This window comes from Bufo bufo, chromosome 5 (assembly GCF_905171765.1).
Source record: "Bufo bufo chromosome 5, aBufBuf1.1, whole genome shotgun sequence".
Classification (NCBI taxonomy): Eukaryota; Metazoa; Chordata; class Amphibia; order Anura; family Bufonidae; genus Bufo; species Bufo bufo.
In genome coordinates, this window is record NC_053393.1 from 250,362,569 (window position 1) to 250,390,532 (window position 27,964).

Here is a 27,964-nt window from a genome sequence, read left to right on the forward strand (position 1 = left end):
GGCTCATTATTTGCAGGATGAGAGGACGGTTTTATTGGCACTATTTTGGGGTGCATATGACTTTTTGATTGCTTGCTATTACACTTTTTGTGATGTAAGGTGACAAAAAAATGCTATTTTTTATTGTCACCTTACATCACAGAAAGTGCAATAGCAAGCGATCAAAAAGTCATATACACCCCAAAATATTGCCAATAAAACCGTCCTCTCATCCCGCAAAAAAATGAGCCCCTACTTAAGACAATCGGCTAAAAAAAATAAAAATTAAAATGACTCTCAGACTATGGAGATACAAAAATATTTTTTCCGTTTACAAAAGGATATTATAGTGTAAAACCTAAATAAATGCTAAAAAGTAGACATATTAGGTATTGCCGCGTCCGTAAGAATCTTCTCTATAAAAATAACACATGACCTAACCCCTCAGATGAACACAGTCAAAAAAATAAAATAAAAACGGTGTAAAAAAAGCCATTTTTTACACCATTTTTATTTTTATTTTTTTGACTGTGTTCATCTGAGGAGTTAGGTCATGAGAGCCATAGTTTTTTTTTTTTTTTTTTTCTGGGCGATTGTCTGTGGCCAAATAGAATTAAAATTGGGGAAGGGGATTATAAATTTAGTACTCCATGGAAGTGTTGTTCTCCCCCTGAAGCAACCGTCAATGCAGAGGACAGATGATCAGGGCGCTAGTCACACTGTGTGGTGGTGTCCTTCCGTATCCCCCTCCTGTGACACACTCTGCACTTTTTTGGGGACTGTCCCTTCTTTCCAGTATGGGGGACCACACCTGGAAAGTGTTGGCCAGGGACGATCCGGGCGCCTCCAGTTCCCGAGGTACTCCGGCCTGCTCTTTCTCGGTCAGAAAAGATCAGGGCCTTGAGGACTGCCTCATAGAACTGCAGGAATTTCCCTGTGTTGCCAGCGCTCCGGGACAGCACAAAAGAGTTGTACAAGGCAACCTGTACCAAGTAGACCACAACTTTTTTGTACCATGCCTGGGTTTTGCGCATGGCATTATATGGCTTGAGGACTTGATCAGAGAGATCAACTCCCCCGATATACTAACTGTAGTCCACGATACAATTGGGCTTGAGGACCATTGCACAGGGACAGGGGTGATGCCGTTACCGTGAATTGTGGACAGTACAAGGACATCCCTATTGTCCTTATATCTGACCAGTAACAGGTTTCCACTGGTAAGGGCACGGGTCTCACCCCTGGGGATAGGTACCTGGAGGGGGTGGGTAGGGAGGCCACGTTGATTTTTCCGCACGGTCCCACAAGTGGACGTGGATCTGGCGGCGAGGGACTGGAACAAGGGGATACTAGTATAAAAGTTATCCACGTACAGGTGGTAACCCTTATCTAGCAGTGGGTGCATAAGGTCCCACACGACTTTCCCGCTAACATCCAGAGTGGGGGTTAAATACGGGAAACTCGCCACTCATACACACAAAACTTGTAAGTGTACCCTGAGGTACTCTCGCAAAGTTTGTACAGCTTCACGCCATACCTCGCCCGCTTAGAGGGAACATACTGGCGGAAAATGAGTCTCCCCTTGAAGGCAATGAGAGACTCATCAACAGCGACATATGGTACATAGGCCTCCAAAAATTTGCTGCATTATCTGCATAATTTAGGCATTTCCAGATGGCATCAAAACGGGAACGTGTCAAGGCCATACAGTAGAGTGGGGTCTTGTAGAGGACGTCCCCACTCCAGTAATGCCTTACACTGGGTTTTTTGACTAGGCCCATGTGCAGCACGAGGCCCCAAAATGTCCTCACCTCGAATGCACTGACCAGAGTCCAGCCACCGGAGCTAGCCAAAAAGGAGCCCGGGTGTTGAGCAATGAACTGTTGGGCGAACAAGTTCGTTTGCTCCACCATCAGATTCACAAAGTGGTCACTGAAAAAAAAAACTAAAATAGTCATATTCAGTGAAGCCCAATGTGGGAATCTGGATTCCTGGTTGGCCAACAAAATCAGGAATCACTGGCTCAAAATCCTCTGGGGTACACCATGCAAGATCACTGGTAGGGGGCTCAGGTGGACTTATCTGGTGGGCTAGAAAACTAGTATGAGCCCCAGAGCTGCTCGTACTAGTGTGGGCCACAGGGTCCCTGGCATGGGGGTCCCCTTGCTCCGCCTGGTGGCGTCTCCGCCGCCTTGGGGGCTCATCATCATCTCTAGATGATAACGAGGACGCAGATGACAAGAGGAAAGTGGGGTCGTCCTCACTGGGGCTCTCGTAGTCGGAGGCAAGCAGGGCGTATGCCTCCTCGGCCGAGAACGTCTGGCAGGCCATAGGGGAGTGTGTGTGTGTGGAAAACTTTATTTAGTGTGCGTGTGTGGGGGGGCACGGGTGCTCGCATACTTACCCTAAATCTAACAGAAAAAAAAAAACTAAATAAAAAAAAAAGAAAGCCCCAAAAAATAAAAATAAAATAAAAAAGATTTAAACTTGCTGATCAGCGGTCCGAAGCTGATCAGCGGTGGGGTGGGCGATGCGCTAACAGTGGCCGGACACTAAGAGTGCCAGCCACAGTCAGGGCACACAAAAAAAAATGTGTGTGGAGGGGGTGGGGGGGGGCAGGGAGGCAATCTGCAGCACCCCTGAGGGGTCTAGGGTTACACAGCTGAGTGTGCTGTGGACCCCAGACACCCGATCAGGGTAATGCAAAAATCAAAGTTTTTTTTTTTTCCCCTAAACTTTCCCTGAGTATCCCTGCCTAATCTAAGCTCTCCCTAACCTGTCCCTAGGTACCTTTTTAGTGCCAGATGGCACTATGGTGGCTTAGTGGGGGTGCTGGGCTCAGGAGCTGGACGATGGGCTGCTCTCTCACTCCAGGAAGCAGTGTGGAGGAGGAGAGCAGAGCTGGGGGAAGTTAACACCCGCCGCCTGTCCAGCCAATCGGAAGCGATCCTGAGAGGCGATGTCACCATCCCCTCTCAGGATCTAAGGATGGTGATTGGTGGTGTATTATCACACCACCGATCACCATCCTATTCCGGGTTATCGGGTCACTAGAGACCCGAATAATCCGGAAACGCAGCAAATTGACCTGCGGTTTGCTGCGATCGCCGATACGGGGGGGGTCACAGGACCCCCCTCGGCATTGTCACAGACTGACTGCTGAATGATTTCAGCAGGCACTCTGTTCTGATCACCGCCCGCCGCGCGGTGATGATCGGAAATACACAGGGCGTACCGGGACATCAGGGCGTACCTGTACGCCCTGTGTCCCCAAGAGGTTAAACTTCAATACCAAACACATGCACAAGAGAGGCTCCATATTTGCAAAATGTTTTTGCCACTGCTTTGTTGTGCATTAGAAAAAACATAGAGGGAGATTTATCAAACTGGTGTAAGGTAGAACTGGCTTAGTTGCCTACAGAAACCAATCAGATTCTACCTTTCATTTTTCTCCTTTGGAAAATGAAAGGTGGAATCTGAGTGGTTGCTATGGGCAACTAAGACAGTTCTACCTTACACCAGTTTGATAAATCTCCCCCATAGAATCCAGATGAATGACATTTGTAAAAACCAAGGGGGAGATTTATCAAACTGATGTAAAGTACAACTGGCTTAGTTGCCCATAGCAACCAATTAGATTCCACCTTTCATTTTTCACAGCTCCTTTGGAAAATGAAACGTGAAATCTGATTGGTTACTATGGGCAACTAAGCCAGTTCTTCTTTACACCAGTTTGATAAATCTCTCCCCTAATTCCTATTTTGTGCTGTTAGGGTACCCGTTCATGATGCTGTCCAGTAGCAGGATCCACCGGTAACTTCTAAACCACACCTGTACATGTTATTTGTTTCAAACTACATCATGTATGAGCAGCCTCTTAGGGCTCCTGTTCTTTTTTTCAAATAATAGACAAAAAAGAAAAATAAATAAGAAATAGAGAGTGTGGATGGCTTACTAATCATAAAAAAGTTTATTACATTAAGGCCTCATGCACAGGGCTGTTGCACGGCCATTCCGTACATTGGGGTCCACAATTTGCAATTCCCACTGCACGGGCACAATCCGTGCGGCTGTTGTGACGGATCCAGACCCATTCTACTTGAAGAATCTGGGGTCTGTGATCTGTCCTCGTCCTTTTGAGCTGCAGAGGCACAGAGAGAAACCCCACGGGTGGGGTTCCGTGCCTCCGTTCCACACCGACCTTCCAGATTGCGGACCCATTCAAGTGAATGGGTCCGCATCCGCGATGCATGGTGCACACAGCCAGTGTCCGCATATTGTTTGCGGGCCGCAATATGGGAATGACCAAGCAACAGCCGTGTGAATGAGCTCTAAGGGAGGAATTTAACATTGCCCCATGACACTTTTCTGGCGTAAAACCCTGTGTTGCAAATGCCATTTCTACTCCGTCATCATTACTTAATGAAAAGGGGGCATGGCAAGGGCGGGGCCCAAGACATTTATTTGCATTTACACCTCTGTTCTGGAGTAAATGAAGACAGAAATCTACAAGCTGCCATAGAGTACTGTTGCCAGAGGATGCGCCTACTATATGCCTCATCATAAATTATGCGCATCAGCCAGTAGCGCAGGGGATATCAGAGACCAGTGTCTGTCTTTTTCTCGGCTATCTTCACTGGAGCAAAAATTAATAATCGAACACTGTCATCATGGTACCACATGTTAAATCCACAATCGCAGTCTTAGGCCTCATGCACACGACCGTTGTTGTGGTCCGCATAAGAGGTGCATTTTTTGCGGCTCGGTTGTGGACCCATTCACTTCAATGGGGCCGCAAAAGATGCGGACAGCACTCCGTGTGCTGTCCACATCCGTTGCTCTGTTCCGTGGCCCCGCAAAAAAAATATAGCATGTCCTATTCTTGTTCGTTTTGCGGACAAGAATAGGCATTTCTACAATGGGCCGCCTGTTCCGTAAATTGCGAAGGCACACGGGCGGCTTCCGTTTTTTGCGGATCCACGTTTGCTGACCGCAAAAAACGTCACGGTCGCGTGCATGAGGCCTTACATGGTGAACCGTGCTATTGCAGTTTTCCATAGAAACTGTGACAAAACTTGGAACTGCAACCACAATTGTGGTAAATGAGCATGTATTAACACTTTATAGAAATGTTTTACTCAGCAGCTGTAATATGGGCTAGGAAATAAGAACATATTTCTTGAGACTTAAGTGATATCTGTTTAGCATATTGCTCACCTTATAGCAGGTTTATCTTCAGAAATGTGCAAGGATGCCTACAACAGGTGTTTGAATTTCTACTGTACTTTTGCAACCAAGTGTTAGAGTTTTAATTTCAGTGTTAGGATACAGTTTTTTTCTCTGATTATATATTATTTGCTCATTGACCAGCTATAACCATGAAAAATGTCCACAAAGTTTCACAAAGCAAAACATTTGGAGAAAAATAGCATACAATGTAATTCTATAAAGACTAAAGGGGTCATTTATTAAACCGAAATACGCTAAATGTATTAGACATATTTCAGGTGCAGATTGCATCGCAACAGCTAGTTGCGCTGTAATTTGCAACTTCTCCCTACTCATGCCATTACTAAAAGATAAGTCTCATTTACCATATTCTACGCTGGTTTCAGGCATAGAAAAAGGTCTAAATGTAAGACAGCTCGGAAGCTGGCTTACATTAAGAACTGGCGGTGTATCAAGAGAAGAGGCGCCGGCCTCTTCATAACTTTGGCGTAACCACCGCTAGCTTAGAGCTTTATTAGGGACGGCATCGAAAATGACGATCTTACAGGGGTTATCCCCTGAATAATGTAAAATATGAAAATCAGATATCATATAGTACATGACAACATCTTTGTAACAAAGCTAGAACGAGACCTGTACCTCACATGGATCCAGAGATCTCCCCATTCATTGCACTGCTAGATTTATATCAAGCTGACAGCTCAAGGGGAGTGTCTTTTCTGCTGAAGCTAAGGAGGTGTGTCCATGTTCTCCCTATCACAGCTCAGGACTGGTTGAAAAATGAAACTGAGCATGTGCGGCCATCTCAGTGAGAAGGACAAAGAAATAAGAAAAAGAACAAACTGCAGGCGGCGCTATATAGATACGTTTTATTGAATAACTTAGTAGCTATGCTAAATGTTTAATTACATGCAATTACAAAAGTATTCAGATCCAGGAGCTGGTTTGAAAATTGTGGACCTTGATTTTATCAACAGGGGACAAGTTGAAGCTTGGCTCTGGGTCATGGAACAACCCCTTTAACACAGGCAAACTATCACAACTTGACTTATCTTCACTTGCTTCCCGATGATAAATAAGGCAACAAACCAACATACACCACAGGAATGCCCACAAACAGCTGGATTTCTTAAACTGAGTAAAAAATAACTTTAGCCTGTCCCAGACTACTGATAAATGTGTCTTACAGGTAAAAGGACAGAAAAGTCACAATTTACTACAAAACAAAGACAAAACCAGAATGATAGATCAGGTTCTTACAAATAAGCATGCAGCTATTTTGGGTCTTGAGGACCCAATTTGTTGGTTTTTCATCGCTGCTCATGGTGTCATATAACCCAATTATAACCTATCTTTTTTGTCATTAATTAATAGATTAGTCTCATCTTGAAGAAATATTAAAGTTTATTAGTGGAATATAATTGGCCACAGTGCCTAATGTTACCTGTACTTATTACATTAAAACTCCATTGTTAAAACCATAAACCATTAATATATACACTGCGTGCAGAATTATTAGGCAAATGAGTATTTTGACCATATCATCCTCTTTATGCATGTTGTCTTACTCCAAGCTGTATAGGCTCGAAAGCCTACTACCAATTAGGCATATTAGGTGATGTGCATCTCTGTAATGAGAAGGGGTGTGGTCTAATGACATCAACACCCTATATTAGGTGTGCATAATTATTAGGCAACTTCCTTTCCTTTGGCAAAATGGGTCAAAAGAAGGACTTGACAGGCTCAGAAAAGTCAAAAATAGTGAGATATCTTGCAGAGGGATGCAGCACTCTTAAAATTGCAAAGCTTCTGAAGCGTGATCATCGAACAATCAAGCGTTTCATTCAAAATAGTCAACAGGGTCGCAAGAAGCGTGTGGAAAAACCAAGGCGCAAAATAACTGCCCATGAACTGAGAAAAGTCAAGCGTGCAGCTGCCAAGATGCCACTTGCCACCAGTTTGGCCATATTTCAGAGCTGCAACATCACTGGAGTGCCCAAAAGCACAAGGTGTGCAATACTCAGAGACATGGCCAAGGTAAGAAAGGCTGAAAGACGACCACCACTGAACAAGACACACAAGCTAAAACGTCAAGACTGGGCCAAGAAATATCTCAAGACTGATTTTTCTAAGGTTTTATGGACTGATGAAATGAGAGTGAGTCTTGATGGGCCAGATGGATGGGCCCGTGGCTGGATAGGGCAGAGAGCTCCAGTCCGACTCAGACGCCAGCAAGGTGGAGGTGGAGTACTGGTTTGGGCTGGTATCATCAAAGATGAGCTTGTGGGGCCTTTTCGGGTTGAGGATGGAGTCAAGCTCAACTCCCAGTCCTACTGCCAGTTTCTGGAAGACACCTTCTTCAAGCAGTGGTACAGGAAGAAGTCTGCATCCTTCAAGAAAAACATGATTTTCATGCAGGACAATGCTTCATCACACGCGTCCAAGTACTCCACAGCGTGGCTGGCAAGAAAGGGTATAAAAGAAGAAAATCTAATGACATGGCCTCCTTGTTCACCTGATCTGAACCCCATTGAGAACCTGTGGTCCATCATCAAATGTGAGATTTACAAGGAGGGAAAACAGTACACCTCTCTGAACAGTGTCTGGGAGGCTGTGGTTGCTGTTGCACGCAATGTTGATGGTGAACAGATCAAAACACTGACAGAATCCATGGATGGCAGGCTTTTGAGTGTCCTTGCAAAGAAAGGTGGCTATATTGGTCACTGATTTGTTTTTGTTTTGTTTTTGAATGTCAGAAATGTATATTTGTGAATGTTGAGATGTTATATTGGTTTCACTGGTAAAAATAAATAATTGAAATGGGTATATATTTGTTTTTTGTTAAGTTGCCTAATAATTATTCACAGTAATAGTCACCTGCACACACAGATATCCCCCTAAAATAGCTAAAACTAAAAACAAACTAAAAACTACTTCCAAAAATATTCAGCTTTGATATTAATGAGTTTTTTGGGTTCATTGAGAACATGGTTGTTGTTCAATAATAAAATTAATCCTCAAAAATACAACTTGCCTAATAATTCTGCACTCCCTGTATGAATAACCAACAACAACAATTTGTCCGCCCACAAGGGCGACTTTACCCCATACTCAGCACCGTTACATTTCTAAGGGATAAAAAAGAGGGGGGGGGGGGGTTAGGAGGGGGTTTCTTCACTGCCACTTACGTCAGTGCGCAGTAATGGTCTTTTCTTTTATTTTATAGGTACCTTCTCATGATCGTCTGTTGCTGTCTCCTCCAATCAAGTTTCTCCAGTGGTTTCTTATGCCAGTACCATCCCCATCTGAATCCAGGTGAGTAATAAAATAACTGTAATACTTGCACCATGTCCCCCCTATTTGTATCCACAAATATGGATTAGTCAGAGTCATAACATTATAATTTTTGTCGATTTTTTTGCTGTATTAAGGCTTGTTTTTGTGGGATGGTTTATATCTTTCATTGCCATAATTTGTGGATACATTATAAAGAAATAAAAAACTCAGTGTCAGTTTAATTACTGTGATGCCAAATGTATATTTTTCATGTTTTACTACTTTTTACACAATATTAATTATACCAACACACAAGTGAAAATTGTGTATATATTCACACCCAAATAAAGCTGAATTGTATTGTGAATAGGAGTATTAAAACATAACATTTACTAGATCATTTAAAATAAATACCACTTGGTGAGAAACATCAAAAACATACACCTCCACTACAGCATAAAGGTAAATAAAGGGTGGATCTTACCAGGTCTCGTGGATTCCACGGCCTGTGGAGGATGGTTCAGGTAATAGATGAACAACCGGAACCAGTGTGACCAAGGTGCTGATGTCTATAGGCAATATGGCACTCCTATACAACCCTGTTATGTCTTTCCTACCTATATAGGGGTAAGGGGCTGTTTGAGCACCTGCCTAGCACACATGGAGCACCCGCCCCGACAGGGGCGACCCCATACCGATCCTGTCCCTCAGTATGGGCCTTGTGCTATATTTAGCCCTAATTACAAAGCCCTACATGCCATGTTTCGGTCCTAGACTCCAGACCTCATCAGGGGACTTCACAGAAGTATTCAGGGATAATGAAAGAAGATCGTTTTAGCCTCCTACTTTCAATCCGGATATGTAGTAAGTCGTATCCGAGCCTTAGCATGAGAAGTGTCCCATGCAAGTGCTGTGTCTCACCTCAAATAGTGATGTTGATGTTTCTTACCAAGTGGTATTTATTTTAAATGATCTAGTAAATGTTATGTTTTAATACTCCTATTCACAATACAATTCAGCTTTACTACTTTTTACAATGAAAACACTTGCTTAAAAAATCATTTGGTTTTGTGTTGTCATATTATGAGACCCATACAATTTTTATTTCCCAATTAACCGATAGGTCATCTATCATGATAGGTCATCATTTATAACCTAGAAAACCCCTTTAAGGTCCCCAGCTGCCATTGAAAGCCATGAGCACATTGCTGTTAGGTCGAAATAACCCCCCGTCTATCTGATTGCTGACGTGTTAAGTGGCTGGGAGAGGCGTTATCTGCAATCCCATCCACTGCAGTAGACTGTCAGCTGTAATATATAGCTGCGGATGGTGTAGGAACAACTCCTGTACCCTCACCAACCCTGTGCTGTACATTTAGGGTCTTCTGCGCTAACTGCCTAGCGACAGAGCTCTAAACGTACTTCATAGGTTGCCAAAGGGATAAAGAGGTTGAGCAAATGTAGCAATATACTGTATGGAGGCCGCTGAATTGAAAGCCTGCTCATGTAATGTGCTGAGGGCAGTCAGTTATGTCTCACATTGAGAAGTCCTGAGTATTGTGAATATAAAATAATAGCCAAAGGCCTCTTTCACACGGTCAGTATTTGGCCAGTATTTTTGCATTAGTATTTAGAAGCCAAAACTAGGATTTGGTCCAAAACAGAAGAGGCACAAATATTTCTATTATACCTTTTCTCTGTAGGTTCCACTTCTTGTTTTGGCTTACAAATACTGACCAAACACTGATGCAAAATACTGACCATACACTGACTGTGTGAAACAGGCCTAAATCTAAATACGTTTTCTGCTGTTGTTACCGAACAGTTTGCTTCTCAGCCCAAATATTGTCCAGTTGTTTGGCAACAGAAGTCCATGAGTGGGAGAAGCAGCAGAGACCCTCTGTTGCATTAATAATTGTTAATGGAAGGGGCATCAAGGAGAATTGTTTTCCCCTTTTATGGCTCTTTCACACAAGTGAGTTCTCCATCTGAATGCAATTCGTGTAGCAAACGTATAGCATCCGGACTGAATCCTGACCCATCATTTCACATGAGCGTCGTTTTTCATGCATCATCTGTGTGTTCAGGAAAAATGACACCATGTTCTATATTGTGCGTTTTTTTTTGCAGCCCTGGCTCCATAGAAGTGAATGGGCCTTCCGTGAAAAACAGAAGGCATCTGGATGCAATGCGTTTATCACTGATGGTTGCTTAAGAGATGTTGAGTATCATTCCTGAGTTTTTCTTCACACGTTATAAAAACGCATAAAAAACTGATTGCATCTGCGCAGAAAAAACCGTAATCAATAAACACCATCGTATACAAGACTGATTGAACTTGCTTGCAAAACATCATTTTTTTCGGAACAGATCCTGACACAATCTGTATCACTCGTGTGAAAGAGGTCTTAAGCCTCTTTCACATAAGCGAGTTTTCCATCCGGGTGCGATGCGTGAAGCAAACACAGCATCCAGACTGACCGTTTTCCACACATGATCTCTGCATTCAGGATAAATCGCAGCCTGTTCTATATTGCGTGCTTTTCACACAGCTCATGCTCCATAAAAATGAGTGAAAAGTGGAAGATACTCGGATGCAATGCGTTTTTGACTGTTGGTTACTAGATGTAGATTGTTATTCTTCAGTTTTACTTCACTTGCGTTAAAAACGCATACAGTCCAGATACAATTCGGATGGGAAAAATGTGCATACTGAACTCAATTGTAAAACCATCGGTTTTTGCCCAAACACAATCTATATGTGAAAAAGGCCTTAAAGTTCTTCTTTAATAATTTCTTTAACGTTCCACTTCACACCTAGCAGTAACATAAACAGGAAAACCCCATTTCCTGTTCTCATTTGCCTCCTCGCCTTTTTATCCTCTGTGCTGTGTTGCAAAAGGATCTTTACTGAAACTTTAAAGATTAAAATTCAAAAAATAATGTATAACTATGTGTATCTAATTCAATTCAGAAATCTCAAAATTAAAAAATATGTCAATGATTGTGATTTTATTTTTTTTATCAGTAAATCAATCAATAAAACTTTAAGGGGACAACCATCAGAAAGCGGTATTTTTAAACTCAATATTCATAGAAAACATTTTGTAGAATGTTTGGCTGTTTTTTCGTCTTCATTTTGGCAGTACTATGCCTTTAAAAATTAAGTACAAAATATTTCCCTTCTATAGGAGTCATCAGAATTGATAAGATCTCCTGTATAGCTGTGTGATGTGTAATGTGTGATGCTCTCACTGAGTCACTAGCCCCTTCCCTCTCTGGTTGCAGTTATGTGCCTGACTGATAAGTTGAAGGGGTTTTCTGGTACTTATATATTGATGGACTATCACCAGATTAGATCATAAATATCAGATCAGTGGGGATCTAACACTCTGCTGATTCAGAAATCCACCAGCACCGAAAACTAGTGGACGGAGCCAGAAATACAAGGTTCTATCAACTGTGTAGTGGTTTTGTTCATGTTCTGCAGTGAATGGAACCTGAGCTGCAGTATGGCGGCGCTAGAAAGCAAAAAACAATGGACGGAGCCATCCGTCCACTGTATAGTCTCCAACGCCAATGGCTGCCTAAAACAGATGATCGTTGGGGGTGTCAGACCCACTCATCTAATACTGATGACTGATCCTAAGAATAGGCCATCACTATCCAAGTCCTGGAAAACCGAGAGACTGTTTGCCGTGCTAAAAGTCCAAACAAAGAGAAAGTTTAAGACCCAGGACAGGAAGCAGAATACATCATATGACTTTCAACCACCCAAAAATTACATAGAAAATTCACATATAAGTTGTTAATAAAATAAAATAAAATTTGATGACAGCATTATCCCTTTAACCCCTTAGTGACCAACCTGTTTTGGACCTTAGTGACAGCAATTTATTTTTTCATCTCCACATTCCAATTGCTAAAAAAACCTTTTTTTTTTCTGTGGATTTAGGCCCCTTTCACACGGGCATTGCGGGAAAATGTGCGAGTGCGTTGCGGGAACACCCGCAATTTTTCCGCGCGAGTGCAAAACATTGTAATGCGTTTTGCACTCGCGTGAGAAAAATCGCGCATGTTTGGTACCCAAACCCGAACTTCTTCACAGAAGTTCGGGCTTGGGATCAATGTTCTGTAGATTGTATTATTTTCCCTTATAGCATGGTTATAAGGGAAAGTAATAGCCTTCTGAATACAGAATGCAAAGTAAAACAGCGCTGGAGGGGTTAAAAAAATAAATAAATAATAATTTAACTCACCTTAGTCCACTTGATCGCGGCCCGGCATCTCCTTCTGTCTCCTTTGTTGAATAGGACCTGTGGTGAGCTTTAAATACAGTTACAGGACCTTTGATGACGTCACTCCGGTCATCACATGATCCATCACATGGTAAAAGATCATGTGATGTACCATGTGATGACCGGAGTGACGTCATCAAAGGTCTTGTAACTGTATTTAATGCTCACCACAGGTCCTATTCAACAAAGTAGACAGAAGAAGGAGATGTCGGCATCGCGATCAAGTGGACTAAGGTGAGTTAAATTATTATTATTTTTTTTTAACCCCTCCAGCCCTATTTTACTTATAACCATGTTATAAGGGAAAATAATAATGATCGGGTCTCCATCCCGATCGTCTCCTAGCAATCGTGCGTGAAAATCGCACCGCATCCGCACTTGCTTGCGATTTTCACGCAACCCCATTCACTTCTATGGGGCCTGCGTTGCGTGAAAAACGCAGAATATAGAGCATGCTGCGATTTTCACGCAACGCATAAGTGATGCGTGAAAATCACCGCTCATCTGAACAGCCCCATAGAAATGAATGGGTCGGTATTCAGTGCGGGTGCAATGCGTTCACCTCACGCATTGCATCCGAGCGGAATACTCGCCCATGTGAAAGGAGCCTTAGCAGTTTTTTTTTTTTTGAAAGGAACCATTTTGGGGTACACATAACTTACTGAATAACTTACTTATTAACTCTTTTTGAGGGCGATGGGAAAAAAATAGCAAGACTACCACTGAGTTTTTACATTTTAAATTTGAAATAACATTATGGGCCAGATTTATCATTAGCTCAGGTCAGAATAATGGAGTGAAAAAGTCCCAAAAAAAGTCCCAAACGCTAAAACTGCGCACAAATTTGCAACTTTTTTCTGCTCTGCACTATGCTTGCCAGTTTTCTGAAAGTGGGCGTGTTTTCTTATGTAAATGAATCTCTAGACAGATTTACTATTGGGACTATTTAAAAAGTCGCAAAAAAATGCGCAATTTCACTCCAGTGAGGACCATGCTTATCTTATGAGACTTTTTAATAGACCATGCGACTTTCGTAAAAACGTGCGACTTTTTCATAAAGATGTGCGACTTTTGTAAAGCTGTTTACTGACGGATAAACTGCTACCGTCAAACCACATTTATTACAGTCTTAAAGGGCCGATCATAAATCTGACTTGGCTAAAACTGACTTTAGCCATATGTGAAAGTGGAGTGAGCTGTCAGAGTCATGATAAATCTGGCCCAACATTATAACTTTATTCTCTGGTTGAGTATAATTACATTGATACCAAAGACATATAGGGGGTCATTTATGAAACAGAAATACACCTAGATTAGGGGTATTTCTGGTGCAGATTGTAGACCAAATCTGCAACTTCTCCCCGCTCACGCCAATCATCATTTTCTACGCCAAAACGCCAGTCTTAATAAATGAACCCCATAGTTTTTCTTTTAAGTTTTACTTGAAAGAGAGATTTTTCTCCTTTTTCACTGATGTATGTAATGTAAACCTTCAGTTTTTTTTTCACGCACGTGAAAAACGCATCAAAATAGATTGCACCCATGCTGAAAAAACTGAACAAGAGAACGCAATCACAGACAAAACTGACTGAACATGCTTGCAAAATGGTGCAAGTTTCACTGAACGCACCCTGAACGCATCCGGAGTAAATTCATATCGTTCGTATGAAAGAGGCCTTATACAATGGCTAATCCTTAGTAAAGGTCATCAATTTCAGATCAGTGGGGTTCAGCACCTGATATCCCCACCGATAAACTGTTTTCGGCAGCTGCTGAAAACAAACAGTGGATGGAGCCAGTGTACTGCAGTTCAGCTCCCATTTAAGTGAATCAGCTAATCAGTGGGAGTGCAAGTTGTCGGACCCCCCATTCCCACCACCACCACCAATCTGATACTGATATGAGAGAAGCCCTATAAAGGGGTTCTCCGGGAATTTAGAAAATTAAAATACTTAATTACTTTATTTTAAATATATTCCCATATACCTTTCATTAGTTATAATTGCTCATTTTGTTTAGGGAGCAATCATTAGGAGAAACAAAATGGCCGCCATCCTAGTAATACAAACAAAACCTGTCCTAATCATACAGGAGGACAAGTTACTTCCAAGCACTGAAGTAAAGAGCTGCCCCATCCTCAGTTTAATATGATCTTCAGCTGAATCTCTGTAGGAATGGAGTTCATGAAGAGACATGAAGTACAGAGAGTACAGACAAGACAGACTGTGGTAATAGAGAATGCAAACAAGTGCTGCTGCTTCTTATCCACATCACCCCCACCCTCCCCTCTGTACTTCACACCTCCTCATGAACTCCATTTCTACAGAGATTTAGCTGAAGATCATATTAAACTGTATTCAGGATCATAGAAGATGAGGCAGCTCTTTGGCTCACTGCTCTGAAGTAGCATGTCCTCCTGTGTAATTAGGACAGGTTTTCTGTGCACTAATAGGACGGCGGCCATTTTATTTCTCCTGATGATTTGTTTTCTTTTTTATATGGCATGGTGTGTGTAGTAGTAGTGACAATGCAATTCTAATATTATAGTTATACAGAATTTAGCTTCCCTAACTTTTTGAAAGCTCAATTTAGGGAAGCTGTAATTTTATTTTAGTATTAGGATGTGCTAACATATTTACTGCAGTAAATTCTTCAACTAAATGTGCGTGGATTTATACAAACCACATTCCGATGTACAGAACAGTCACGACTGTCTGCAGCAAACTTGCCATGCTGAACCATATTCATGGATTCCATGGATTATGTTGAACATAATCCATGGAAATCATGGAAATATATTAATCTCTTAAGGACCAAGGACATTTTTGGGAAGACTTTTGGGTTTTTCCCTTCAAAGAGTTATAACTTTTTATTACTCACACAGCCGTATGAAGGATTTTTTTTTTTTTGCAGGACAGGTTGTACATCTTGGGGAGAGTTCACATCACGGTTATTTTTCTATTCTTCTGATCTGTCAGAAGAACCAAAAAAACAGGATCCTGTAAAATAAACTATGACTTTTTTTTAGTGGATCCATTTTTTTTTTCCGTTCTGATGGATCAGAAGAACGGACAAATAACTGTGATGTGAACTCTCCCTTAATGAAGCCATTTAATGGTTTATATAGTGCATTGAGAAACAATCATTTGTAAAAGTTGGATCAGTAAAAGTGGAGTACTAGTTCTTCCCTATATGTCTATATGGCTGTGTAATATACAAGGAAATATAACGGTTCGACATTATTGGGACAGTATTAAATGGCACCTCAGCCGGTACCTAGTTTGCAAATAAAATGCAACAGCATCCATCTGGATAGATGCATTGTAGTTCATCCAAATCTCTTCCCAATTTCAATGGAGCAGATATCCTAATCCTAAATATGACATAAATTTAGGCAGGGTGTCCAGACCTGCACCGGATTTATCACAGGGGCTCAGGCTGCAAAGATGGACATTTTTCTCAGACTCTATACCAAATATTGGTTGGCTTATTTTGAGACAGGATTTGACACCAGAAGTGTGGCAGAATGTGGGTACTAAATGCTGCATATTAGAGCGCCCCTTTAAGCCTCACCGCCTTGTTGGGCTAGGCGCAGATAATTTCTGTAATCATATATGCGCCAAACTGTGTCTAGTTTGGAGCAAGTTATACCAAAATCTGGGTGCACTCACTATGTGAATGTGGGCCAATAGGTTTTAATGTTATTTATTAAAACTCATTTGATATTTATTCTATATATGACCTATGAAGTCATATTAAAATGCTCGTCCAGGACCAGGAAAACCAGTCTGATGTATTACAGCTCATCCCCATTCAAGTGAATGTAACTGAACGTGGCATAATATATTTGGCACTTTAGACACTTTTTTATGTCTTATGTCATTTAATGCCTGGCATATATTCACACTAATATTTTACATCTTTAAAACTCCTTTAGCCCGATACCTTTTTTTTAACTCATTTTAAAACTATTAAGGTAAGTGTAAAACCTTTATAAGACACATAGTTGTTTTGGCATTTTTTTCTGCTAAAAAAAGTCATAACACCACTAGTGTTTTATTTGCAGACTGCATGCGTTTTTATGGTATTTGGATGCCGCTTTTATTTATCCTCTCAGGCATTTTTAACCTACAGATAAGGGGATGGTAAAGCGCCATTGTCTCAACATGCTGCAAGACACCAAACTGAAAAACAAAACACTTGCAGCCAAAAAAAATAATGCATGTGTGTCCTGCATTTCGTATTTCCCAGATAATTTTTGTATTTGTTTTGCAAAAAAACACAGGTGCAAAAACCACAACTAAAAAAGTACTGAAAATCCAGTTAAAAACTAATAAGTGAATCTACTATTAAACGGCAACCTTTTTGGCACATTTGTGTTAGAAATTTGGCACATATGTGTCCAAAGATCTTCAGAGATCTAATGATGCCATGTTCTTCTTAGGTTATGACCACATGTTTAGGTTTTTTAAGCAGTTTTAAAAGCCCAAAATCCGGAGTGGACCATAAACAAGATAAAGTATTAAGGACAGATACGACTTCTCTTTTTTGATTTCACTCCTGGTTTTGGCTCGGGAAACTGCATGCAGAAACCTGACCGTGTGGCCGTACCCTGTCCTTGCTCTACATTCCCTCAATTCAGACACCCATTCCCAACGTCCAGAAGGAAGTTTTCATGTCTCATTTTTAGCACAGCTCCATACTACCAATTATCATCACAGTATAAGGCTGGGTTCACACTTGAGCGTTTTACAGCGCGTTCAAACGCGCTGTAAAACGCTCAACACATGAAAACCAATGCTTCCCTATGGCCCTGGTTCTCACTTGAGCGTTTTACAGCGCGTTTGAACGCGCTGAAAAACGCCCTACGCTCACGCCCTACGCTCAAACAAGTTCTTGAGCTTCTTTGGGGCGTTTTGACGCGCGTTTGTGGCCATAGGACACTGCAGTCAATCACACAAACGCGCGTCAAACGCGCGTTTACTATTGCAAAAAACGTGCGACAAAAACGCGCGTTAAACGCGCATATCAAATACGCTCAGGTCTGAACCCAGCCTTAGGGTACGGCCACACGGTCAGGTTTCTGCATGCAGTATTTGAAGCCAAAATCAGGAGTGGACCAAGAAAGGAGAGAAAGTATAGAGGACATATATGACTTCTCCTCTTTTTTGAATTCACTCCAGGTTTTGGCTTCCAAAACTGCATCAAGAAACCTGACCAAGTGGCTGTATCCTTACTATAGTCTCTTACACAATTCTTCTAAGGTACAGCTTGACACCTGTAAAGAAGCCCATTGATATGAAAATATTGTATAAATATATGTAATACATAAATAATAAAAGTAAACTGAATGAAATAGCAATTCCATGTGAAGTTCAGAGAAATGAGCACTCTTGCTAAACTTTCCTAACTTTACAATAGAGTCAAGGTGCCCCGGTGGTAGATATGGAATCTGATATTTAGATGGGGCACCACACCCTCTGACGCATAATATCTATGATCTTTTTTAGGCCTCATGCACACGACCGTATGTATTTTGCGGTCCACAAAAAACGGATCCGCAAAAAATACAGATGACGGCCGTGTGCATTCCGTATTTTGAGGAACGGAACAGCTGGCCCCTGATAGAACAGTTACTATCCTTGTCCGTAATGCGGACAGTAATAGGACATGTTCTTTTTTTTTGCGGAACGGGAATACGGACATAGGGAAACGGAATGCACGCAGAGTAACTTCTGTTTTTTTTGCGGACCCATTGAGAACGGACACGGAAAGAACATATGTTAAGTGGATGAAAGCTAAGTGTACATGGAAACTATGCTTCATTATATGGTTTCATATTGTAGGATGGTACACTATGGAAATTTATGGTCAGTCTGACTTTGTATCTAGTAAATGTATAAGAAAAAAAAAGTGAGACATTTCACTTCATACGCTGTTGCGATGATGAATCCTAAGAAGTAGGTGAATATTTGAGCATACCCTTCAGTGACCTGCTCCCTGACAGACGACCATCTGCAAACACAGAGACTATAACTTTACTCATCAAGGTCTAATAGGTCTCCTCCTCAATGTCACAAAAAAACAAAACTGATCCACAATATTCACTGTTCCTGGGTTTAGCCGTAAAGACAGCGATGCTCCTATATACGACCAGTAGCACAGTATGTTTCTGTAGTTCATTTCAATGCACTTTCTTATCTGTCCAGCGTCGTTTCACAACTTCCTTAAACCACCCTGTTCCCCATTTCTCTATTTGTCATGATATTATTTTGTTGTGCTTTGCATACGGTATATTACTTATCCTGCTAGATTGGTTTTACACACATATTGCTCTAGTATAGCTGCAAATAAATGTATGCAAGTAAATATGTTATTTTTAAGATTTTTCTGGTAGAATATATCGGAACTGGCATCCCCACTTGTGAATAACTCCTAAGAAAAGAACGCTTTTTCAGCCAAAAAGTCACCTTGTCTTATCATTTCCCCTCCATACGAAAAATGTGAAGATAATGGGAGAAATGATAACGATATTGAAATCATCAGATCGCAACTTTCTTAAGACAACCCTACAAGTTACTGTACGTGTACAATGTAAGAAAAGAATTTATGGGGAGGATAACAACGTGCAAATCAAAATGATAAAGCAACCGAAATTAATCTACACGCTCATCAAATTACCTTCAGGATTGTAAACTACAAACTTGTAAGAAGTAGTAATGCCTGCTCCAAATAGCATTTGCTGCTTGTTTTGTCAGCAGGTGAAATAACGCATGTAGAAGAGTGTCAAATAATCACTTTAAGATTAATTGACCTAATTATGTGTATAAGCAAATGACATGCGGAGAGGTCTATTTACAGAGGAACACTAGGAACGATCTGGGAATGACAGTGAATGCTAACGCTTATCTTATCGGATTCAGGACAACATGGACATTATCTGAAAATGTCAATGAAATTACTGAAAAACAGGACAAACTAACTGGAATAAAGTTAGGAATTGGAAAAAACTCTGTATATAAGACACATACATAATCGTGTACAGTGCTCGTGTATATCAGCACGTGTGCACACTAGTGTAAACCATATTTGTGTTTCATATATATATATATATATAGTAGTGTTGAGCGCGAATATTCGAATCACAAATTTTAATCGCGAATATCGCCACTTCGAGAATTCACGAATATTTCGAATATAGTGCTATATATTCGTATTCGCGAATAGTGTTGAATATTCTAATCGCGAATTTAGCGCAAATATATTGCATCGGCGATTTTTGCAATCAAGTAAACAATGACTTTGTGGCGAAAAATTCAAGAAATATTGCGAATTTGAATATTGCCTATGCTGCTCATCACTAATATATAGTTATACATACAGTATATACTTCTACAAACTTTCAAAAACACCAAGTTCAGAACTAGGAAAAAGGTGGCACCAAAGCCCCTCCAACTTGTAGATATAAAAAGGAATGTGAAATTATTCTTTGTGTGTACAGTGCCATTATATTTCTATAGACAGCGATATATTTCTGTCTGCTTTTAGCACAAAAACTATTTTATATATGTAGAAGCATTATGTGTGTGACTACAAGATAGATAGGTAATTACATAGCTAAATATTGGATAGATAATTAAATGATTCGATTATTAGACAGAGATAGATAGAAGATAGATAGATAGATAGATAGATAGATAGATAGATAGATAGATAGAAGATAGATAGATAGATAGATAGATAGATAGATAGATAGAAGATAGATAGATAGATAGATAGATAGAGATGATAGATAATAGATGATAGATAGATAATTATATAGCTAAATATTGGATAGATAATTAAATGATTCGATTATTAGACAAAGAGATAGATAGAAGATAGATAGATAGATAGATAATTAATTGATGGATGGATAGGTAATAGATAGATAGAGAGCTAGATAGATAGATGATTGATGGATAGATGGATGGATGGATAGACAGACAGATTAGAAAGTTGCAGTACACTAGGCAGTGTTGGTGTGCTGAGGTATACAATTTGGGGAACATGTTGCACTTGTGTGACTCCCTGCACATGCAGTAAAAGTTGTGCAGGCAGGATAAGCCCATGCTATAGCAGCGCACTAGGCTGGGGATACACCCATCCCCACAGACAGACTCTAGCAGTCAGATGTGGAGCGCAGGGCATCCCCTCCGCGGCGCCGCGTTACCTGCTCTGCCGCGGGCTGGCTGTAGACAGCTCTCCCAGTCCCCTGCCGCTGCTCCTCCATGTGCTGCTCTGAGAGGCGCCGCGGGATGGAGCTCAGGTCTCAGTCCCACCCCTCTCCACTCCACTTCCTCATTCCAGTGCAACATGACAGCAGCCTGGCATGTCCCGTACTGATCTGCCCGTGCCCGCCACTTCCATTTAAAAGGCGACCTGCCGGCTGAGCGGAGACTGACGATGTGCTGTCAGCTGAGAACACACCTCCCTGTGAGCGCCGGACACTGGTCCCCTGGTTACCTCAGACTGCAGTGCGAGCTGGCTGCTGCACACACAGATGGAGAGACCTGCTGCTGCAAGGTGGACCTTACATGCGCCACATTTGTCCAGCAATGTCCGAAACTCCCTTCCATTCACATGAATTGGGTTGTGGCAAGCACATGGCTCCCCACAAAGAAATCTGCAGCATGTGAATTGACTGCTTGTGAGCAATATTCAACATTTTTCTCGTTGTCCCTTTTCAAGAGCCCAAACCTTTTAATTTTTCTCCCATTGTTGCCTATGAGGGCTGTTCCTTGTGGGACTGGTTGTAGTTTTTAAGGACACCATTTTGGGGAACATATTTGTCATCAACTTTTATTAACTCTTTCTAGGGGGACTGAAAATAATAGCAATACCCACATTGTCTTTTAAAATTCAGGCATAAATAACATGATAACTTTACTCTGTGGGGGCAGTACAATTACAGGGATACCAAATATATATATAAGGAGACATTTATATTCCCCGTCTGTCAGAAAACTGGCATGACATAGTTTGGCGCCATGGTGTTATTGCATTTTTCAGTCCCAGATAAGAAAAAAAACACAAATTCTGGCTTTTTATTGCATTCTTCATGAGGGATAAATGATACCAAATATTTTTTATAAAAAAAACTGTCATTTTTTTTTTTCATTTTTTTTTCTTCATTTAGGGATTTTATTTGCAGGGATTGTCCAGGCTTCACTTAGTGATTGTCTATCCTCATAATAGGCTATCACTAGCTGATCAGCGGCGGTCTGACACCGCACCCCCCCCCCACTGATCAGTAGTTGGGGTGCAGCTCGATCACCAGTTGGGGCAGGAGGGCAGTGACAAGCTACAAAGTTAACAGAGTTGTGTAATTTCAGAGGTGCGGGGCGTCAGACCCTGCTGATCAGCTAGCGATGGGTTACACTGAAGACAGGTTATCACCTACTAAAGCCTGAACCAACCCTTTAGTTTTTAATCACTTTGTCCCGAAATGTAGTACAGTGCATCATGCAGTGGAAAACAAAAAACTAGACATGGCCTAATAGGCATACTCAGAAGGCTGACCTGGGGATAGGGTGGCCAGACATCCCGTTTTAGGCCAGACAGTCCGGTTTTCTGGATCCCTGTCCTCATCCGACGCAGGGCCTGGACAGACGCATGGATGTCCTCCCTTTCAGTAGCTTTGCAGCATTGTGTTGTCTGTGAGCTGCAGCCACAAACTGACTGAGGCTTTTGTTACTCCCAGGCAGTCACTGGAGCCGGCGGACATGGCTCTCTGTGGCTGACTGAGGGGGAGAGAAGCACTCCCAGCCTACCCCCAGCTCACCTTTCCATCTTCCAGTTCCTTTTTTCTTTTCTTTTACTGCCAATGACTTAGCGGAGTTGTGGGCGTGGCCTGGGACGTGCAGCTTTATGGGGTGAAGCTAGTTGCCACCCTTCCTGGGGACCTTCATTAGACCCATGACTGCCATGTAAAGGCACCCCTCAATCACATTTGTGTGGATGCCAATGGGTGACAGAGGGAGCCCCATCCCTATTAACCACTTAGATGCAGCAGTTGTTCACAGCAGCTAAGGGGTTAAACGTGGCTATTCTGCTGTTCTGGGTCATTCGAGCAGGAGCCTGGATGTCATAAGACAGCTATCTCCTGTTCTTCGATTCCCTGCCTAATCTAAGTGTAACATTTAGATGAGGCCACCTTAAAAAGCAGTGGCCTAGCCTAAGGCCCCTTAGTGACCGCCAATTAAAGGTGTATTAGTGGTTACTATGGGTTTGTTACCATTGGAGATTCAGGAACACATTTTCTTCGGATCTATGCATGAAACGTTATACCATGTTACTATGAACAGAACTGAATAGATGAGTTTCCGAAAAATATAGAAATTAATCCTGGATGGAGCAAAGCTCAGAAAATTAGCTTAATGGGAGTCTGTAATATCATTTCCACCAATATAACTAAGAGCACTGCCCCACAGAAGACTGCAGACACATTCCAGACATACCTGTGTGCACTTTGTGTCTGTATTCCATGTCCAGGAAAAGCACTTTTATTCTGCTGAAAAACAGCTCCTAAGTGCCTAAGGCCTATTGCACACGGACGTTTTTTTTCCCCGTTTACTGGCCGTTTTTTGCGTTTCGTATACGGAACCATTCATTTCAATGGGTCCACAAAAAAACCGGAATGTACTCCGTATGCATTCCGTTTCCGTATTTCCGTTTTTCCGTTCCGTTTTAACATAGAACATGTCCTATTATTGCCCGCAAATCACAGTCCGTGGCTCCATTCAAGTCAATGGGTCCGCAAAAAAACGGAACACATACGGAAATGCATCCGTATGTCTTCCGTTTCCGTTCCGTTTTTTGCTGAACCATCTATTGAAAATGTTATGCCCAGCCCAATTTTATCTATGTAATTACTGTATACTGTATATGCCATACGGAAAAACGGAACGGAAAAACGGAACAGAAACGGAAACACAACGGAAACAAAAAACGGAACAACGGATCCGTGAAAAACGGATCGCAAAACACTGAAAAAGCCATACGGTCGTGTGCAATAGGCCTAACTCTGCTGCTCCAAGTGCCCAAAGCAAACCAGACTGAAGAGGGGAGGGCTGCTGTACCTGCTCATATCTTGGGATTAGTACCAACTAGAAATATGGTATTCCAAACTTTCAAACGATACCAGAATCACAGCATTATATCCACTATATCAGAGGATATAGCCATTAGAAATCGAGTCAGGAGTGAAAGCTGTTTTCACTTTCACTTTCAGCTAGGCACTTAGGAGCTGCAAAAAGCAGGTCCGCAATATATGGACACAGGCTGTGTGCGCACTGTATCACGGATGTGGACCCATTCACTTCAATGGGTCCGCAATCTGGGACATACAGTGCAATGTGGAATGGAGGCACGGATCAAGTGCTTCCCTGGGTTTTCTGTCCGTGCAGTACTTTTTTGTGGTGCAGACCGTCAGATGCAGATCGCGGACCCCATTCAAGGGAATGGGTCCTTGTCCACAGACAGCGGGCACACAGTCGATGCCCATGCATTGCGGACCACAATTTTTAGTCCGCAGCACGGGCATGGCCGGTACACGGTTGTGTGCATGAGGCATAAGGTTTAAGAGTATGTTCACAAAGCATTTTCCATGCCAAAATCCACTGCAAAAAACACCTGACATAACTGTCCATTTAAATGGAGATCCGTGTCGTGGAAAAATAAAAGAATGAGCATGTTCATTCTTGCGCCAAAATAGCAGCTGGTGTCATATGCAGATTAGACCGTTTCAATATCGCTGCATCCGCAGGTCCATCCCAAGCATGCAAACTGCAAAGCCACAGCTGAAATATGAGTCTTTGGATTTCCACCATGGATTCTGTAGTTAACATACACTGATATTATGCTACACACCGTAAAGCGACACTGTCCGTGAACGTGAATACATTTAGCATCTCCAGTGTTTTTCTATGTTCGACATTGCAGAAGAGGATGGCATTAGCCACGGGGCACATAGGGGAACATTTATAAGACCAGCATATTGCACTCCAGCCTTTATCTATTCCCTGCTGGCGTCAGCTGCACCACAATTATTAAGGGTCGCATGCCTCTTAATAACTATGGCACATATGTGCAGGTCAGTGCGTCAAAACAGAAATCTACGCCATCACGACAGCTGGTGTACATTTCTGGCATGATGTATGCTAGTTTCCTGACATAGATTATAGTAAATATGCCTGACCAGTGGCCAGCTATGGGCACCACCACACTTTCCACTTACTGCCCTGCTCTGCCCAATTTTTGGAAAAGATCCCAAATTTTGCGCAAGCATGAAGTTCGCTAAACTCCTCCACATTGTTGTTTCATACATGTTTAGGCCTCATACACATGACCGTTCCGTTTTTTTTGCGATCCGCGTAACACAGAAGCCGCCCGTGTGCCTTCTGCAATTTGCGGAACGGAACAGGCGGCCCATTGTAGAAATGCCTATTCTTGTCCGCAAAATGGACAAGAATAGGACATGTTATATTTTTTTTTGCAGGGCCTCAGAACGGAGCAACGGATGCGGACAGGAAAAACTGCGGCTCGGATGCGGACCAGAGCAACAGTCGTGTGCATGAGGCCTTAGGGTGCAGAAGAGGGAAGAGGTGAGGTATTCTGCAAGTGTGCAACAGTTTGAAGGAAACAATGGGGGTCACTTACAAACATTTTTAGGCCAGCTTTTAGTGTAAAAATAGTCGCAAGACCCCTTTAGCGATTTTTTTAACACCTGTGCAACAATATTTTGTTGCACTGGCGTTTTTACACTGTGCTCGCTATATAGGAGTGGCAGGGCGGGACGATGTCCTGAAAACAGGCGGAAATGTTGGCGAACAGATAGAAGTGTGCCTAATTTATGACGAGGCGCGCTCTTCTTAAAATAATCAAATCCTCTAGCAGCGCAGGGGGAAACAAAGACCGGCGTGAAAAGCTAGTCTTTGTAAGTAACCCCCAATGACTATGAAATCCCATCCACCACTGTATAAAGGGATTATTTGTGCTGGTGACTTGTGATCTGTGGCAATTAAGCAACATGACACCTAGTAATGAGATTTCTTAAGACAGGACATTCGTTGCAACATTTCCCTATAAGCTGTTGCTTCCAAAATATTTCACCATTCCTGTTTCTCTTTGCTTTCCTGAAAAATGGAGAAACTCAGAATTTCACAATGGGAATCATTAGCACCTCTGTCAATTCATGATTCAGGACATATATTTAAAAATTGCTTAAAAAAGAGCATATTTTAAAATTCCTTAAAACTTGATAAAGCACATGTTTTGGAGAGTTAGGTTCTTTTCACACCAGGCTTGGGACATTCAGCTAAGGCCTCTTGCACACGAACGTGTGCGCCCCGTTGCCGTATTGCGGACCGCATTTGCGGATGCTCTATAAATGGGTGTCGTTCCGTGGGCATTCCGCATCACGGATGTGGACCCATTCGCTTGAATGGGTCCGCAAATCCGGAGATGCGGAACGGAAGCAGTAAACGGAACCTTACGGAAGCACTACGGAGTGCTTCCGTGGGGTTTTGTCCCATACTTCCATTCCACAAAAAGATAGAACATATCCTATCTTTTTGTGGAACGGCCAGATTGCGGACCCATTAAAGTGAATGGGTCCTTGATCCGCTGCAGCTGGACCACGGGGCGCACACAGGGATATTGTTTTCTTTTAGAAAAGAAAAAGTATGCTCAATTCTATGCAAAAGAAGTATCAGACTATAGTAATCAGTGCAGGGAAGGGGGAATAAGTGTAGAAACAGGCACTTTAATAAAATATATTACAACGTTCACTATTATCACCTACACTATTGAATTAAGTTTAGGTACTTTTTAATGGAAACCTTAAGCAGCAGGTTCCCTGGTTACAAATAACTAGATATTTCTCTGAAATGCTGCAACGTTTCATTGAAAACCTACAGCTTCTTCCTCCCCTCCGACTAGTGGATCCACCATAAGCGGACACACTACAAAATGTCAATAAAAGCTACAGATCGTCCTGCAAAAAATAAGCCCTCATACAGCTCTGTAGACATAAAATTATAGGGGTCAGAATATGGTGATGAAAAGAAAAAAAAATTACAATATTTTTATTTTTTTAGTATTAACCCCTTAAGTACGGCGCAGGTGGACCAGCGCCGTACATGTACAAGCTGCGCCCGCCCAATCAGCGACACGGACCTGGCAGTCACTGACAGCTGGGCCCCTGCTGCATACGCCGGCATTGGTGAAAACACTGATGCTGGCGTACTAACCCCTTGTATGCCACGGTCAAAGCTGACCGCGGCATGCAGAGGGTTTGCGGAGGCTACAGGTGCCTTCCATAGGCATCGGGGCTTGCCTTCTACGGAAGCCTGTGAGATCCAGCCCCTTATGCTGGGTCTAACAGGCAGGCTGTCAGCATTAAAGCTGACAGCCAATGCATTACAATACAGGTTGTATTGTAATGCATTGCAGAGGGGATCGTACCCCAGAAGGTGAAGTCCCAGAGTTGGACAAAAATAAAAAGTGTTTTTCATAATAAAAAAAATAAAGTTTCAAGTAGAAAAAAAGCCCCTTTCCCAAAATAAAAAACATAAAATTGAAAAAAAAAGAGAAATAGAAAGAAAAACAGACATATTAGGTATTGCCGCATCCGTAACGACAGGCTCTATAAATATCACATGATCCACCCCCTCACCTGAAACCCGTGCTAAAACAACCATTTTTTTGTCACCTTACATCACAAGTGCAACACCAAACGTTCAAAAAGGCCTATGCCCCATCACCTCATCCCGCAAAAAATGAGCCCCTACATAAAACAATCGGGCAAAACATAAAAAACTATAGCTCTCAGAACATGGAGACACTAAAACATTATTTTTTTGTTTAAAAAATGCTTTTATTGTGTCAAAAGTAAAAAAATAAATAAAAGTAGACATTAGGTATCGCCATGTCTGTAGCAACCATGACCTAACCCCTCAAGTGAACACAGTAAAAAAAATTAAATAAAAACGATGTAAAAAAAGCCATCGCATGACCTTACACATGAACACCGTAAAAAATAAAAACGGTGTCAAAAAAGTCATTTTTTGTCACCTTACATCATAAAAAGTGTAATACCAAGCAATCAAAAAGTCAAACGCACCTCAAAATAGTACCCATTA

General features: G+C 41.9%; 1 protein-coding gene across 8 annotated transcripts in view; it reads right to left on the reverse strand.

Annotated features, from left to right (window-relative positions):
• The window catches only part of IKZF1 (IKAROS family zinc finger 1), a 155,405-nt gene extending 134,205 nt beyond the window's left edge, over positions 1-21,200 (reverse strand). For all 8 annotated transcript variants that reach the window (XM_040431838.1, XM_040431837.1, XM_040431836.1 and 5 more), the window contains exon 1: positions 20,995-21,200. In XM_040431838.1, coding sequence (XP_040287772.1) covers positions 20,995-21,139 — 145 coding nt within the window. In that variant the 5' untranslated portion in view covers positions 21,140-21,200. The remainder of the gene's footprint in view (positions 1-20,994) is intronic.
• Positions 21,201-27,964: the final 6,764 nt, after the last annotated feature.